This window comes from Bacillus rossius, chromosome 12 (genome assembly GCF_032445375.1).
Source record: "Bacillus rossius redtenbacheri isolate Brsri chromosome 12, Brsri_v3, whole genome shotgun sequence".
Classification (NCBI taxonomy): Eukaryota; Metazoa; Arthropoda; class Insecta; order Phasmatodea; family Bacillidae; genus Bacillus; species Bacillus rossius.
Window position 1 is genome coordinate 14,290,459 of NC_086339.1, and position 18,358 is coordinate 14,308,816.

The 18,358-nt window shown below is 36.5% G+C and overlaps 1 protein-coding gene across 1 annotated transcript; it reads left to right on the forward strand.

Moving 5' to 3' along the window:
- The first annotated feature begins 7,669 nt into the window (after positions 1 to 7,669).
- On the forward strand, positions 7,670 to 18,037 carry LOC134537580 (NADH-ubiquinone oxidoreductase subunit 8). Its single transcript, XM_063378166.1, has 2 exons — positions 7,670 to 7,986; positions 17,493 to 18,037. The coding sequence occupies exons 1-2, from the start codon at positions 7,712 to 7,714 to the stop codon at positions 17,842 to 17,844; spliced, it is 627 nt and encodes a 208-aa protein (XP_063234236.1). The 5' UTR covers positions 7,670 to 7,711; the 3' UTR covers positions 17,845 to 18,037.
- The last annotated feature ends 321 nt before the right edge of the window (positions 18,038 to 18,358 follow it).

Here is an 18,358-nt window from a genome sequence, read left to right on the forward strand (position 1 = left end):
CAATGTCAGCTTTCGTAGTCCAGCTACAGATAAGTGCTCTCGTTGCATTGAACTTGAAGGTAAAATAAAAACTGAAAACAATGAGCATGTGAAACAAGGGTTGAGAGTCGAATTTAGGGTTCACAAACTCCGTTCGAAAGCTTTCTATGATATGCTGAAAGAAAATCATGATATTACCATCACATTTTCTTTTGATTGCCAAAAAAATATGGTACTACCAAAGGTACCAGATCAAAGTGCCTATTTTAGCAGACAATTCTATGTGTATAATTTTACTGTTTGTCAAGGATCGTCTAAAACAGAACAAACACGTTTATTTACACATGGACAGAACTTGATGCACACAAAGGCTCTAATGAAATTTCATCATGTGTTCACCACTGCTTGCAGAATACTGGAATAGATTACACAATAGCAACTATAAGGCTTTTTGCTGACGGCTGCGGAGGCCAAAATAAAAATAGTACGATGGTAGGTATGGTATCAAAATGGTTAAAGTGTGAAGCATCACAACACATCAAGGAAGTACACATCATTTTCCCCGTACCTGGACACTCATTCCTGCCAGCAGACCGTGTTTTTGGTCGTATTGAAAAGCGGGTAAAAGCAAAGAATATTTTGATATATTTGGAGAGTTCGGAACTGTAATCAAGCCTGGCAATGCTGGTTTGCTTTCTACGATTGGAAATCAGCTATTGCAGAAGTTGTGCGACCTACCAGTTCATGGCACTTCAAATTTTGTAACACGAAGCAGTTCATTTTGATGAAATCAAAAGAAAGTAAAGTACTTGTTCGAGGGGAACCCAATTACCGAACTGACCTTATGGAAAGTAAAGGTATTGCAGACGTGAAAAGTGTTTCCAACAAATTAACCCAGTAATAGTTCCACTAGGACTCCATCCAAATGCTGCCAAAGCCAATGATGTGAATAAGCTACTGTCGAAGCACTATGGGCCTAAATGGAAGGAGAATGCAAGTTTGGCATTTTAAAGAGATGTTCTTGCCAGACAATACACAACTGTGCATGAAGAGGATGATGATGAACCTATGGTGGATGAAGATTTGAGAGTATGATGTTTTGAAATAGTTCAACATATTTTTTAGTTGACAATATTTAGAAAATAAGGAGAAACTTCAGTCAGTGTAGGATCTTAATATGCACTAAAAAAAATATTATTTTTTGTTAAAAAATGTATTTTGTATCATTATTAAAATACGAGATGTAATCAAAGAGTTTGTTACTGGTTTTCCTTACGAAAAAATTCATTTTGTATTATATACTGTTCCAAAATTCACCTTGTCCAAAGTAATGTTCCAAAACTCATCTTGTCCAATTTATTTTAACAGTTTTAATATTTGTGTATACTGTTGCATTTCAAAGACCTCAAGAAACATATTACAATTTAATTTTTGAAATGATTCATACCTACTGTGTGTTGGATATGTCACAACCTCTTTGCATATCAGTTTTTCTCGATTTGCTCTGTTCAAGTGAAAGAGGACAAGGCGAGTTTTGGAACTGGACTACTCATTTGTCACTACGGTAATAGCTATCGATTTGTTGACCCTTTATTAGGGTCCATAGCAACATGTGTCCCATTTTTTTTTTTTTTTTACATTTATAAGCTTCCATGGTAATTACTATCGCATTTTGGCCCTTAATTAGTTTAAATTGCAAAGGCTATCACATTGTTGACAATTTATCTGTCTTCATGTAAATTACTATCGTATTTTGGCCCTTTATTAGTATCCGTGACAATGGATATAGCATTTTATGCCCTTTATTATTCTCTATGGCAACGGCAATCACATTGTTGACCTTTTAATAGTATCCAAGTCCATGTCTATTGCATTGTTGCCTTTTTATAAGTCTCAACTGCAACGGTTATTGCATTGTTGACACCTTTTTAGTGTCCATGTCTATGCTCTCACAATTTTACCCTTTTTTAGTCTTCATGACAAGGGCTATTGCTTTCTTGTCATTTTATTATTGTATATGCAAAGACTTGGCTATCGCCTTGTTGACCTTTTATTAGTAACATGGCAATGGTTATTGCATTGTTAATATTTTTTCCTCCTCTTTGGAAATAACCTTCGCATTGTTTTACCTTTATTAGTCACTGTTATAATGGCTATCACATTGTTGACCCTTTATTAGGCGCCGTGTCAATGCTATTATTAATAAAAGTTGAGTTCAATTTCTTTCCCTCTCATTAATTTATTGTTTGGAACTAAAGTTTTCATACTGAAATAACTTTTTTTTCTCCTTTAGATTTTATTTGAAAACGAAGAAATGGGTATTCATTTTAAATCCTTATGTGAATGATATATTGATAAAATATTTTCAAAATAATACAGAAAATTTTGAAAATATTCCTTCTAATGTAACAGAGGTCCTCTGTATATTGTTAATGGAAAACAAAAAAATACAAAATATGTACCCAGTAATGATAAACACAAATCATACTAACGAACTTAAAAAATATTTTTTTTGTATTAAGGTAACTCTGATACAAATGAAAACAGTGGTGCTTACATATTCGTCAGGGAAACCGTCAGTGACTCATGCTTTTTGGAATCAATTACAATAAAATATACCTGAACTCCCGTACATTGTATATGTTGATGGTCCCACCTGTTCTGACAGATGCACGTGCAAGAGTATATGAAATGCTGTACCATTGCTTGGACTCGTACGATCTTTTAAACGTAGTAGTGCTGTGTTAAAGTCCACCCCGCACAGTGTTCTTTCAAACCAAAAACATTATTTTAAAGTATACAGTTAGAACCCATTCAAATATGGGCGAAAAAATGAAAAAAAAAAAAAAAATTAGAAACACTTATTCTTGCAAACAGTTTAAACGCACATCTTAAAAAGTTGCACGATACAAATGGTTACATTTTTAACATATCCACTTTGCCGAAATATCCCTTACTCTTTCTTCTAGTCAAATCAAGAAGAAAACAATACTTAGATGATCAAAATGGTAAAATTATTAATATAATCTTCGAACAATAAAATGGAACGATGGGAGGCATCATAGATAACTTATATTCAGACAGTAAAATATTCACAAAATATTTCTTTGTAAACGAGATGCACATGATGGCATCATTATTTATGTATGGATTAAAAATCACATTTGGAAAAATGACACTTTCTTGAAAATTAAAATGTATATGGCATAATAAACCTTATCTTCAGAAACTAAGGCTTTATTAAGCACAAAACATGACTTAGATTGTTACATGAATTAATACATAGATTTGAATAAGAGGTAATATTGAAGGTTAAACAATGTTCATGCAAAGAGGTTGCTAAGAGGTTGCTAAGAGGTTAAAACCAATATCACCACATTCGCCCCCTCTTCATTTAAGGACATAGTCCTTGAGATATTCAGAAGGTCTAGTGGTGCGGGAAGATCTCCGGAGTGGAGGTTGAGGTCTGGGAGGAGATCTGGGTGGAGTCTGAATTGGGTTCACTTGAGGTAGGTCTTGATCATTCATGTTCTTCGCAGGTGAATCTTCTGGAGTGAGGTTCAGCTGGGTGTCTTCAGATGCTTCAGTGTGTTGATTAGGATCATCAGCGAGGTTTGGAAAATTCACGTCTTCTAAGTTAGATTCATTGTTGACAATATCCCCTGCAGGAGTGAGATGCCTGAGGTTGACTGTTGTCTCCTTACCATCTGGAAGTTGAACCAGAGCATAGTCAGAGTTCGCCTCAAGCAGAGTTACTTCTTGCACCAGGGGGTCATATTTACTCTGACGGACGTGATTCTTCATTAGAATTTTCCCTGGTGTAGTAAGCCACGAAGGAAGAGTAACTCCAGAACTGGCCCTTCTCTTATGGTAGAACATACGTTCGTGGGGTGTAGCGTTAGTAGCAGTACAGAGCAGTGTGCGGATGGAGTGCAACGCTTCAGGTAACACCTTCTCCCACTGCGTTATCACGAGTCCCTTCGTTTTCAGCGCTAGCGATACAGTTCTCCATATTATCCCATTGTAACGTTCTACTTGGCCATTTCCACACGGATTGTAGGGTGTAGTACGACTAGTAGCAACTCCATTGGAATGTAGGAATGATTGAAGTTCTCTGGATATAAAGGATGTGCCTCTGTCTGTGTGAATGTATGAAGGATATCCGAAGAGTGTAAAGATCTGATTTAGTGCTTGAATGACGGTTGTGGAGGATAGGTCGTTGCAAGGGATGGCAAAAGGGAACCTGGAGTACTCGTCGACTACCGTTAACAGATATTTCCGAGGAGTGTTGGATGGTAATGGTCCCTTAAAATCAATGCTGAGCCGTTCGAAGGGTGCGGTGGCCTTGATGAGGGTGCTCCGCTTATTGTGAAAGCGAGGTTTGATTTCGGAGCATGTTCTGCAGGAAGACGTGACTCGGCGTATCTCGTCGATGGAGTAGGGAAGGTTCTGATTCTTCACCCAGTGAGCCATCCTGGTGATCCCTGGGTGACACAAAGCCTTGTGGTAGTGGACAAGTCTGTCGAAGGTATGGAGCGAGCCGCAAGTCCTAGAGAGAGCGTCAGCCGCCACGTTCTCCTTACCCGGTCTGTAGATGATGTCATAGTTGTAAGGAGCAAGTTCTAACCGCCATCTTGTAAATTTTTCGTTCTTGATTTTACCAGGATGCCGAATGTTAAACATGTAAGAAATAGACTTCTGGTCGGTTATAAGTTGAAACTTTCTTCCTATCAAGTAATGCCTCCACTTCCGAAGGGCTTCAATGATCGCATAAGCTTCCTTCTCGACAGCTGAATGGTGTTGTTCGCTCTTAGTGAGGGTTCTCGAGAAGAAGGCTACTGGTCTCTTGTTTTGAGTCAGAGTGGCGGCGATGGCGACGTCAGAGGCATCTGTTTCGACGCAGAATGGGATGTCTTCCTCTACGTTAACGACGAAGGATTTAACTATGCAGTTCCGTAAATTGTTGAAGTCTTGGATTAGTTCAGGGGCCATAGGAAATACTTTACAGTTCACTAATCTACGTATTTTATCTGAAAATTTTGGAATCCATTTAGAATAATAAGCGAACATCCCTAGTGCTCGTTGCAAGGATGCTTTGTTTTTAGGGATAGGGAAATCAATCAGTGGCTTAAGTCTGTCGGGATCTGGTTTGAGTATATTGTTTTCGATGAGATAACCGAGGAGCTTAAGAGACTTCAAATTGAAATGGGATTTTTCTTGATTAATGGTTAAATTATATTTCTTGCAGACGTCTAAAAATTTTCGTAGATTGGAGTCGTGTTCAGATTGGTCTTTTCCGCTCACCGTCACATCGTCCAAGTAGATGTCAACTCCTTGTAGTCTTTCTTTGGTCTTGATCTCGTCCATCTTCCTCTGGAACGCAGACACTCCATTGGTGACGCCCATTGGTATACGTTTGAATTGCCAGAGTTTTCCTGCTGCCTCGAAGGCGGTGTACGGCCTGTCTTCAACCCTTATTGGTATTTGATAATATGCGCTCTTGAGATCTATTGTGCTGTGGATATTATATTTAGCTACATCGGAAACTATTTTCTCTATGGAAGGGATTGGGTAAGCGTCTAACATCGTGTATCGGTTTATAGTCTGAGAATAGTCGACGACCATACGTTTTCGATGTGTTCCACTCACGACTAGTACCTGCGCCCTCCAGGGTGAGTTGCTTTCTTCAATGACACCGTCAGAGAGAAGTGTTTCTATGTGGGATTGAATGTATTTTTCGTCTTCGTTTGAGTGTCGTCTGGACTTGATCGCGATAGGTCTACAATTTGGTGTTAAGTGTTCGAAGAGGGTGGCCGGGCCGACTTTGGCACATGCTAAGCTACTGATTTGCAGTTCAGGTTTATTACCACCAAAAACTATCGACAGAGTGGAATGCTGCTTAAAGATATCGTGCCCTAATATAACATCTGCGCAACAGTTGTTTAGAACGTTAAGCTTTGTTTTTCTGTATATATTGTCCGAGATTTGTAAATCTACGGAACAATAAGCTTTTATAGGCATGGCCAAAGAGGACGATGCCATAGCTACTTCAGATGACGTAGGATATTGTTTTAATTTATGTTTGGAGACAAAACCATCATTTATGTAACTCTCCGAACTCCCCGTGTCTATTAGCCCTTCAGCTGGAAAACCATTTACTTTCAGTTTGACAATGGTTTTGGAAAGGCTAGTTGGAGAAGCAGCTGATGTTTTGGAAGATGTTGGTTTGGTCTTACGATTACGATTAGATTGGTTAGTAAGGAAAACCAGAGACTTAGCAGGAAGGCAAGCAATAGTTGAGAAGTCATCTGTGTCTTGAGGAGAGTCAGGTAAGGCGGCAGTACGATCTTTGGGCTTAATTGACCTACAGACTTTTGCATAATGGCCTTTCTTACCACAGAGTTTGCATGTAGCTTCTCGCGCTGGACAGGAAGAACGAGGATAACGAGGGAACCCACAGAAGAAACATTTCTGACTACTGCTGGCTGCGGTTACAGGAGAATTTGGTTGCTGAACCGGCTCAGTTGAGGCTAAATGTGTCTGGCTAGGAATATAGGATTCAGAAATTATATGAGCTGATTCTAATGATCGTGCTTTTGCAAATGCTTCATCCAGGCTAAGAGTTGCGTTTTCTAACAAACGTTGTCGGATACTGTTCGATGAGAGACCTTTTATAAATGCATCTCTAATGTATTCATCCCTATAAGCTGCTGCTTTAACATCTTTGAACTCGCAGTCAGAGCTAAGGAGACGCAAAGATTGTAAGAATATATTTACACTTTCATCAGGTTGCTGGTGTCGGCTCATTAGTTTATGCCTTGAAAATATTTCATTCTTAGGTTTAATAAAGAGTGAATCTAGCTTTTCGATTGCAGACGCATAAGAAGTACATTCGCTAATAAGTTCGTATATACTGTGACTCACGTGATTGTAGAGTAGTAACAGCTTATCAGCTTCAGAAGCCTTGATTGAAGCTGTGAAGACTTCGAATGTTTTCTTCCAGTGATTCCATTGTGAGGAGCTTTTCCCAGTTGTGTGATCTGCTTCAAATCTCTCGGGCTTGAAATACTTGTCCATTGTTTGTATTAAATGTTTCTTGATAGAGTGTGCTTAATAAATTGACATAATAAACCTTATCTTCAGAAACTAAGGCTTTATTAAGCACAAAACATGACTTAGATTGTTACATGAATTAATACATAGATTTGAATAAGAGGTAATATTGAAGGTTAATCAATGTTCATGCAAAGAGGTTGCTAAGAGGTTGCTAAGAGGTTAAAACCAATATCACCACAGTATAGCAAACGAATATTCTTGATTTAACTACGCCCTTAATATTTAAAACATACTTTCTTATGGGAGATTCCAGTTCTTTTTTTTTTCTTTTCGAATCTGCATTCTCAAGACTACAACTTTTGAATGACAATTGTGGCAAAGTTAATCACTGATATGCATTTAACCCCAACAAATTTTCCGAATTAATAAAAAATTCTAAACTCTACCAAAATTTACAACTAAATAGAGTTTTTAAAAATATGCTCACTTTTATACAAAACTCCAGTTCAACACTGTTAATCATGGGTTTTACTACTACTAGCGCTATTAGTTTGCAGACCGCCGCAAGCTTCACTAAAGTCGTCATAGCTTAAAGGTAAGTTCTAGACACTGCTAGTGACCGTCCCTTGAGTGTACTGTTTAAAATATCTATGGCGATAGCACTATAAGTCGCAACATGGCGGCTATGAAATTCATTTCGTTGGGAAGGCACGCCGGAATTCTACGCCCAGTTTCAAGGCTGGCTGCTGTTTCACAGACGCGCAATAATGGCGTCTACAAGAACGTGAGTGACCCGGAGCCAAGCATGAAGTTTTCGGACATGACGGACCGCGCGGCGCAGACGTTGTTCTGGACGGAGCTGTTCCGAGGCCTGGGGGTGACCCTGGGGTACTTCTTCAAGGAGCCGGCCACCATCAACTACCCCTTTGAGAAGGGCCCGCTGAGCCCCAGGTTTCGTATTGTTCACTGCATCTAAGTTCACGCTCAGTTTTATACTCATTTGAGTTACCTATAATTTAATTAGTCTAGAGAAGCCCTTAATCTTAAAATTTACACCTAAACAATGTTTAACTTTCGTTTCCCTTATTATAAGAAGTTATTAATGTAATATTCTTACGGGTAAATATGTATTGTACGGATTAGCGCCAAAAAAAATCTTACAAATATGAAATAACTTTCATTATATGCTATCTTACGTCCTCTTTTCAGAACCGCCTGCGGAGATAAAAAATTCCAAATACTTTTGGAGATATGGCCGTTCTTATTTTGCTATACCAGACGTGTGTATTAATTTGACCGTCGCCATTTTATATTTTGCCGTGTGCGCGTGAATGTCTAAATAACAGAAATTTTCCATTAGGTAAGGTTAGTTACATTATAAATACTTCAAAATAAACCGAAATTAAAAATTATATCAATTTATTTTACATGTTGTATAGTTTTAAGTATTTATAATGTAACTGACCTGACATAACAAAATGGGACAAAGGTAGATTAGGTCAGGTCAGCTACATTATAAATACTTTGAAACTGAACAGACATTAAAAATAATAAAATTAATTTTATTGGTTGTTTAGTTTTAAAGTATTTATAATGTAGCTGACCTGACCTAACAAACCGGGAAAAAGGATGAACAGAATAAACTCACGTAAGTTTCTTTTTACATGATGTATTCGTTCACGTGAGAGTCCTAAGATCCACATAAAGTTCTGCCATTCCCGATTACACCCGAATATTCACCTTCGGCCAACCTCGGGATTTATTTATTTTTGCGCAGGAAAAATGAATTGAAATATTAAAAGTGGTCGGATAGGTTAGCTACATTAAAACACTTTAAAACCATTTGGATGGTTAGTTAGGTTAGTATAGCTACATTAAAATAAACACAGAAATATTAATAAATAAACCCAAGGTTGGCCGAAGGTGAATTGTTCGGGTGTAATCGGGAATGGCAGAACTTTATGTGCATCTTAGGTTTCTCCATTTGGGAACATCGCAAAAAAAAAATGATACTTGTAAACAAGCAACCGTTATCGCCGCACGAGTTCACAGGATGAAAATTAAAAAATTCGATATCTCCAAAAGTATTTGGAATTTCTTATCTCAGCCGGGTTTAATGAAAAGAGGAAGTTTAAGAGCACAGAATAAAGGTATTTTCGGATTTTTAAATTTTTTTTAAAAAAATCGCCAAAAAATGAAGATTAAAAAATTCGATATCTCCTAAAGTAATTGGAATTTTTTATCTCCGCAGGCGGTTCTGAAGAGAGGACGTAAGATAGCATATAATGAAAGTTATTTCATATTTGTACGATTTTTTTTGGCGCTAATCCGTACAATACATATTTACCGAGACATTTCTGTATCTACCCTGAAAACAGAATTTTTGCATTCCTTTTGGTTTCTTAGAAATCACCGTTGGTAAATATTTACAATCGCGGTAGATGCCAAAAAAAATGCTAAAAATCCGAAAATACTTTTATTCTATGCTCTTTCACTTCCTCTTTTCAAATCAACCGGCGGAGATAAGAAATTCCAAATACTTTAGGAGATATGGAATTTTTAAATTTTGAACATGTAGAGTAGCGGTATTTGCGAAAAATAATTCTAAAAATCTGAAATTACTTTTATTATATGCTCTTTCACTTCCTCTTTACATTAAAACTGGCGGAGATAAGAAATTCCAAATACTTTAGGAGATATCGAATTTTTAGATTTTCATCACAATACCTGTGAATTCAGGCGGCCACCATTGTTTCTTGTTTACGAGACGAGTATGATTTTTTTCCGCGTATGTGAACCGACCATTGTTGCTTGTTTACGTTTATGATTTTTTATTTTCGCGACGTAGGTAGAACGACTACATCATTTTCTACTAATGGCAAAGGAATGTACCCGCCTCTAACGTATCTGAGTTTTTAACTTTTCAAATTTTAATGTTTTATTTGTTGCGCAAGTAATAAGTAAAAAAATTACGTGAGTTCCTACCGTTCATCCTTTGTCCCGGTTTGTTAGGTCAGGTCAGCTACATTATAAATACTTTAAAACTAAACAACCATTAAAATTAATTTATATTATTTTTAATGTCTGATTAGTTTGAAAGTATTAATAATGTAACTGACCTGACCTAATCGACCATTTTAATTAATTAGGCATTCACGAACGGTAAATCAAGACGCACAAAAAGTTCTGCCATTCCCGATTACACCCGAACCATTTACCTTCGGCCAACCTCGGTTTTATTTATTAATATTTATATTTATCTGTTTATTTTAATGTAGCTATACTAACCTAACTAACCGTCCATAGTGTTTTAAAGTGTTTTAATGTAGCTAACCTAACATAACATAACTATAATAAAAGTATTTTCAGATTTTAATAGATACTCCTAAACAAGCAACAATGTAGTCGTTCACCTACGTCGCGGAAAAAAAAATCATACTCGTCTCGTAAACAAGAAACAATGGTGGCCGCCTGAATTCACAGGTATTGTGATGAAAATTTAAAAATTCGATATCTCCTAAAGTATTTGGAATTTCTTACCTCCGCCGGTTGATTTGAAAAGAGGAAGTGAAAGAGCACAGAATAAAAGTATTTTCAGATTTTTAGCATTTTTTTTGGCATCTACCGCGATTGTAAATATTTACCTCACCGTTTATAGTTCATGCCTATATACCTATATTTTTTAAACGTTCTTATACATGGAGAAACAGGATCTGCAAACCTAACATTCACAACAGTCCATTCTGAAGCTGTGTTTGTGCTGTTCGGTATAAAAATTACGAATTTGTTACATCATGAGAACGTTAGTTTATATTATGTTAGTTCCATTAAGAACACTTTCAAATGTTGCAGATGATTGGTTAGGTTAGTATAGCTACATTTAAAATACTGTATAATATTTTTAATGGTTGGTTAGGCATTTCAACGTAGCATAGCAACCAGTTCACACAAGTTCATTCCAAGACCCGAATAATTCCGAAGTTCACAAAAGGTTACAGGAGTTTGTAGCTTGCACGAGCAACTTAAGTTGCGGATAAAAACACACGTAAAAGATGCTTATACATTGTTCATAGACTTAAGTGACTGAGAAATTAGAGGATTGTTGAGCTACATTAAAATACTGTGAAATCATGTGAAAGGTTGGTTAGGTCAAGCTAGCTATATCTTAAATTGGTAATTCCTAAAGGACCATTAAAAATATTTTACTGTATTTTTAATACTAACCACCAACTGTCCATAATGTTTTTAAGTATTTCTAAGGTAGCTAACCCAACCCAATTGACCATTCTCACGATTTGATTAAAGTTCTCCAAAACATCGCACAGATCCACATGGGAAATCAGAAAATCGCGGCGGCCGCATCTATGTACAGGTATTGTAATGTAAGTTATAAACTGTGATATCTCAGAAACCAGTAGGAATTTATAGACGCTGTTTTCAGGATAAATATGTACAGGAACATCTCTAGTGTTATAAAATATTTTCTGAATTTTGTTATTAATTTCCAGAAAAGCTGCGATGTAAGAATTTAACCATTATTTACAATATTGGAGAGTTTTGAATGCCCAGAGAAAAATATGATGCTGAGGTTACTCCCATTTCAACCTTTCAGGACAATAGTTTTTTTTTTTTTTTTTTGCTTAGAAACCATTTACATTGTTTTGAGATTTTTAAATTCAACATTTGTAAAAAGTCGCTTGCCTTAGTGGTGGAAAAAGCTTTTTTTGACAATATTGAGTTGCGCACAGCATAAAAACAAAAATTTTATCTTGTTTTACAAGTCACAACATTATATTGATATTAGTAATCAGTTAATGTACTTTCCTTCTTCATCTTAAAAAAAAAAAATCATTAATCAAAGAGGGCATTGTGATACTTCAAGTAGTTTTTACCATTTTAATGAGTGGTTTGGTTAAGTAAGGTTTTCGTATTATAATATTGTTAGTATAGAACCTATATAAAATGAAACTAACTCAACCTAAACAGCTGGTCATACTAGTTTATTCTATTTTATAATATAGCTAATGAACTGTGCATTCAATTTCAAAGTATATCTAATGTTTAATGTAGGTAACCTAAGCTATCATTCAAGCAAATATTAAATGTCATTAACCTAACCTAATCTTACCTTACCTTACCTTGTAGTATTGCATAATTCCTGCCCCCTGCTAGTGTTAACAATTAACTGAGAATATTTTATGTTGCTGATGTTTTCTTAATGTTTCATAATTTATTCATACTAATGTTTCTTCTATTATGCATAGGCATGTACAGAATTTTGTTTGTGCTTAAATGTTAATTATTAATTTTGTTTAGGTTTTGCATAAAGATGAATGTATTAATTATTATTTTTTCACTCTAAATTTGTTCGGTAGGTTAAAATTAATATGTCTATTAATTACGTTTTTACAATTAAAAAGCATATTCTGGTTAGTAGGCGATAACATTGTAGAAGGTTTATAAAGAAAGGAAGACACGGGCGACACTGTCACCAGGGTATTATTTTTCACGCCTCAAGTTAGTGCATTGTTGGGAAAACCCAGCGCGTGGGTCCACGGCTGTGCAGCAATGGACTAGAACCTTCGCTGGGTGCTACCTCGCCAGCCAATCAGAACAAACCTTGAGGTAGTGTGATGTGCCTTTCCAGACTTTCAGAAAAGAAATTGTAGCAGCATATTATTCCCTATGTGATCATGTTTCTGGAACTGTTTGTTTAGTAATTGGTCGGTTTACACATGGGGTTGCCTCCCCCTTTTGTTTTCACCTTTGTAAGGGAAGACTACTTTGTTGTTCAATAGTTGTCGCTCGATTGTCGCCATGTTTGTTCGCGAAAATGAAGTGGTGGTTAATGAATAAACAATTTTCACGCCTGCAGGCCAAGCTGAGAAGTAACTTTTTTTTTATTTGTTTTCGGATTTAAAAAATAATATAAATTCAACCCCAGGTGTCTGCATCAGCTCAGGGTGCTGATGTCACTCTCCTGGGACATATCCGTGGGCTATCGTACCTTACTTAAAAGATTAAGTAAGGGACGTAAATATTTTTGTAATCGAGCTACTAGCTAGGCCTACAGTGAATATGTGACAACTGGACCTGTTGTGTACATTGTGATCTGCTTTTGTTTTTTGAGAAATAATAATAAAACAAAAGATTGCTTTAAAATTTTTTTTATTTTAAATACATACAACTAAATTCCAACATTTATCCTCAATGTTGGCAACAAGACAGACTTAAAAACATTACTTCAAAATCATCATATAAAACATAATAATCTTTCCAGTGATTAAAGTGTCTTGTTACTTTTCTGGGTTGCGTAGCTGGGCCAAACTGGAATGTAACTTCTCCACTTATTAAAGTGTTAATTACTGCTGATGTATGGTTTTGTGAAGTATCACAAATTCCTCTTAGATGATTTAAAAACATGCCAGGAAGTTTAAAAAAAAATAAGTAACTCAGTATTTTTATTATAATTTTTATGAAACAGTGGTTCTCCTTCAGAATTACCCTTGTTAGTATGAAAGGGTAACCTCAACTGTTTTGTGTGCCTCTTGGAAAAAAGTAATCTAGGTGTTCCTCTAGTTATTTGATGCTGGTGATGAGTGAAAAAACCAATGTCTGATGCCTGTGGAATGGTTTAAAATACTCTAGAATGGGGAGGGCAGTGATTTCCAGTGAAATTATACAGTAAAAAGCATTAAAATCCAGAAAATTTGAAAACCAAAATATTAACATCATTTTAAGTAAATTTTTACTCAGTTTTAACTTGCTGGATCACTCTTAATGGCCCTTCAAAACTACATATGTTATGGAATCCATGTTAATGCTAAAAATGCTAAATTTTGTAGGCATTACATACCATTAATTATTCTCAGGAAAGGGCTTTGTGAATATTACATTACATACAGTATGAAAGGTATTTCTGAAGGAGAGCCTCATTTCCACAAAAAAAAATTATAAAGCATACTTTTCTTTTACTTTTGACATGTGTTCTGCCTTTCTGTATGAGTAAGTTTTGATACTTCAAGTAGTTTACTTTTGTTAACTAATGATTATTTTAGGTTAGGTACATTAAGAATAGCTAGAAATCATGAGACTGGTTGGTTAGGTAAGCTACATTAAATAGGTTTACCTTGAGTTTGAACGGTTGGTTATGAATTATGTAACTGTTACAATCTAGCTAACCTAACTTAACCACTCATACACACATATTTTATAGTTTATTTTTAATGTAGCTCACCTAATCTTATCAGCTGTACACACAGTTTCACAGTATTTTTAATGTAGCTAACTGAACTTAACAAAGCATTATCACAATTTTGTGCTATATGTAATTCACTTGACATAACAAACTTTTGGAAAATGGTAAACTATGCGAGTTTCAGTACACCTACTCACGCTCTAAACTTACTTTCAGAGCAAACAAGTGTCTAGTGACAAGTTCTGAAAAATAATATTTACCTGGCCTGTATTCACGGGCAACATGATCCTTATGTAGGTATGCTGCAATTAATAAAATATATTTGAAATTGTTATTAAAGATAAAATAGAATTATCTCTATTTAACACATGGGACTATAGAGAACAACAACCATAGGATATCATAAAATGCTCTTCCATTACCTTGCAATCCATATTTTAAGAACTATATTACCAAGTAGTTCACAAGGTACATTTAACATACAAATTGTCACTTTCAATAGTGTATGCAACACAAAATATTTTTGCTTACTGAATTAAAATTTCTCAGAATAGTGTTTCACATACTTAATTCAGTACAGTTCAAGGTTTGGGCTAGTCAAAACACAATACTCTTTTTGTTTTCCAAAGACCACTGAATGTGTCAAATGTCCAAGGAATACAGAAAGTTGAAACCAAATGATTTCAGTTTACATCCCTAAATTTTAGTTTTTACACACACACTTCGTAGACTCAAGAAGTTAAAAACAGTAATATGGTAGCAGGATATTACCAATTTACAGTAAAACTCACTTGTGAACTTCTGACTAGAATATTCCTTGGGAATTTGAATGCAGTAACCAAAGCCATTAGTCAGAAAGCATCTAATTAACTTATTTTATCATTTTGTGCATAAAACACTAAAGGAAAGTTGCTATTAGAACCACTGTCTCTTTCAGCTAAGTTGTGGACAATGAATTAAGTACAGGTGGCTTAGCAAAATGTAAAGTGTACTCAAGTTAATTATGATCCAGCATGGGTATCAAGCATCATCTTAGAACATTGGACAGGAAGTTTCATGTTTGCTATTTCCTTTTACTTCAGTTCTTTGCACTATTTTCTATGTGCATTAATACCTAGCTTAAACTATAATTATGTAGTACAGTTTTAATTGTGCACCTACACTTCTTTTTTTAATTTTATCATGCACAATACAATTTCGGAAAGTCTGGTATTCACCTTTGATGGTGTTAAATACAGTGGAAACCTGCTAATCCAAGCTAATTTGGGCAGAGTACCTGTTTGGATACCATAGTTTTGGACTAGCTGAAGACAAACTGTTTACGCTGGGTTTCTTTTTTTCTATATCTAATTTAGAAGACACAAGTAATTTTTTTTTTCTTTTTATTATTTTTTTGGTGTACACAAATATCTTTACATGCTAAGTAATTTCATCAAAATACAATCTTATACATTACATTTGATATCATAAAATCTACCATACACAAGTAGATTTTATGCTTGTTCATGTGAAAAAGCAATTGAGCTGATCATGTGAGCACACTTCACCTTATATAGTACTAGCTGCAGTACCCGGCGTTGCCCGGGCTGAAAACAGGGTGAAGGGGACCTTTTTCGAAATCAGATGTAGTTAGTAATTGTATTCTTAATTTGAATGTCAAGTGTGCAAAATATTTTATATCACTTTCAGATCCCGACAGATGTTCTGCCAGTGTATAGTTATTTACCTGTATATATCGAAAAATTGGTGGCCTGTATGTAATCTAGACTTTATAAAGCACTATAGAAAAAAGCTGAAAAATAAGAGATTACTAATATTGAAATGATTCCATTATCTAGCTAAAGCTCAGCATGCATTGCTATGCCTCAATCAGTTTTGTTTTGTAATATGTTTAAAGTAGTTACACATATACAAATCATCCATCCAAATCTCTAAATATATATTTATCTCTATTTACATCTATATATATATCTTTTTATCTCTACATATATACCTCCCACTATCTCTATCTCTTCTATATATAAATCTCTATACTATATAGCACTATACATCTATATATCTCTATCTAACCCATTTCATTCTCTATACCTCGCTCTATCTCAACTTATCTCTCTGTCTCTCTCAATCTCACTGTGTGTGTGTGTGTGTATATATATATATGTGTGTGTGTGTGTGTGTGTGTATGTATATACACACACATACACACATATATATATATATATATATATCACTCTATCTCTGTCTCTCTTTTATATTTAAATAAATTGTCTCATGCGTGCGCACTTAGACAACAAAAACAGAAGAAGTGCCGCTATATAATATGAAATAAACACATTTTTTTGAAACGATTCGTGCTCCAACTATTGCAAAATAGTTATACCGTCTCAGAAACCTTCACGGGCATCCGCAAAACAACTCACAAAAATTTAATCGCAATCGGATAAATGGTATATGAACGCATACGGCACAAACAAACGAAAATTAAAGACGTGACAAACGCATCGAACGAAGGTGCGTTTAAAATTCAAATTGACGAAGTTAAGAACCAAACTGTTATTAGTGCTTTTATTTTGCTAGCCGCTGCGAGCTCCACTAAGCGGACTGGTCTCACCAAGGAGAAAAATATGAATTTACCAGACCATACTATGTGTATGATCATGTGTCAGACATAGAGAAATTACCTACACTCACTCACTATTTGTATGTCTATGACCTATGATTTTTTCTGTTATAAAATGAAATTTTCACTTATTCACTTTCTTTAGGATGGAATTTCATATTAATATGTAGCCTATGTGTTATTCTGATGTATAAGCTATATTATTGTAAAGTTCAATTAAAATCCATTCAGTAGTTTTTACATGAAACAGTAACAAACATCCATACTTACAAACTTTCACGTTTATAATATTAGTAGGATCAGAAGCCATCCCCACCACTCTTCGAAAATTCTCACTCATAGTACATTCAGTGTCGGGTGGTCGGTGGTCGATAGTGGGTGGTTTATTCGAGAACATTCCGAGACATTAAATTACGGGAAGGTCGGTGGTCAACTCGCAGAGACACACACTCACACTCTCTCACACTCGTTCACTCACTCTATCGCTCACTCTTACTCTCTCACACACGACATTTCCCTGTTGCTGAAAATAATCCGACTTTTCCCGGTTTTCCCTGTTGGCCACTCATGGTACTGGAAATTTCCAAGAAATTGTCCTGGTTGTAAAACTGTGGCAGTGATGCAGACTCTACTCCACAGGTTCCGCGGGGAGCACGCGCTGCGTCGCTACCCGTCCGGGGAGGAGCGCTGCATCGCCTGCAAGCTGTGCGAGGCCATCTGCCCCGCGCAGGCCATCACCATCGAGGCGGAGGAGCGGGCCGACGGCAGCCGCCGCACCACGCGCTACGACATAGACATGACCAAGTGCATCTACTGCGGCTTCTGCCAGGAGGCGTGCCCCGTGGACGCCATCGTCGAGGGCCCCAACTTCGAGTTCTCCACCGAGACCCACGAGGAGCTGCTCTACAACAAGGAGAAGCTCCTGGACAACGGCGACAGGTGGGAGTCGGAGATAGCGGCCAACATCCACGCCGACCACCTGTACCGGTGAGGAGGCTGCCGGAGCTGTAGAAGTTACCCCTCTTCCCTCCCCTCGACGGGTGGCTGTAGCTCGTGGTCGAAACCACCCAGTGGCAAGGCCGTCGTGTTTGTTTGTCGCTCGTGACATTGAGACACTGTCGTCGAGGGAACTGCACTGATTTCTGTCAGTTGTAAGGTAAACTAAATATACACTGTTATTTGTTTGTGGTTTGTTATTTACTCCCTATGCCTCACTACACTTTTTTCACTTGCGTTTTACATCTTGTGAAAAGCGAGGTCATTAGAAACGATTAACACGCCATGCAAATCAAGGATGTTGGAAAAAGGCATGGACCACTGCCAACTGTCCCCAATGGTATAGGAAAAAAAAAACATGGATTGTGAAAAATCGGAATGGCCGGACCATGATTCTAAACTCGAGTCCTCTGAAAGGAGAGTGAAGTGTCATACCGCTCTGCCGCCTCGTTACAACTGCTGGTCATGTACAGCAAAGTGAAATGCCTCCATCTTCCCCTTTCCCTTCA

Bases quoted from the DNA above. Each gene is read 5' to 3' on its own strand.
- LOC134537580 (XM_063378166.1), top strand. From the start codon at position 7,712: ATGGCGGCTATGAAATTCATTTCGTTGGGAAGGCACGCCGGAATTCTA. The intron at 7,987-17,492 runs GTTTCGTATTGT...TCTACTCCACAG, and splicing joins AAGGGCCCGCTGAGCCCCAG to GTTCCGCGGGGAGCACGCGC.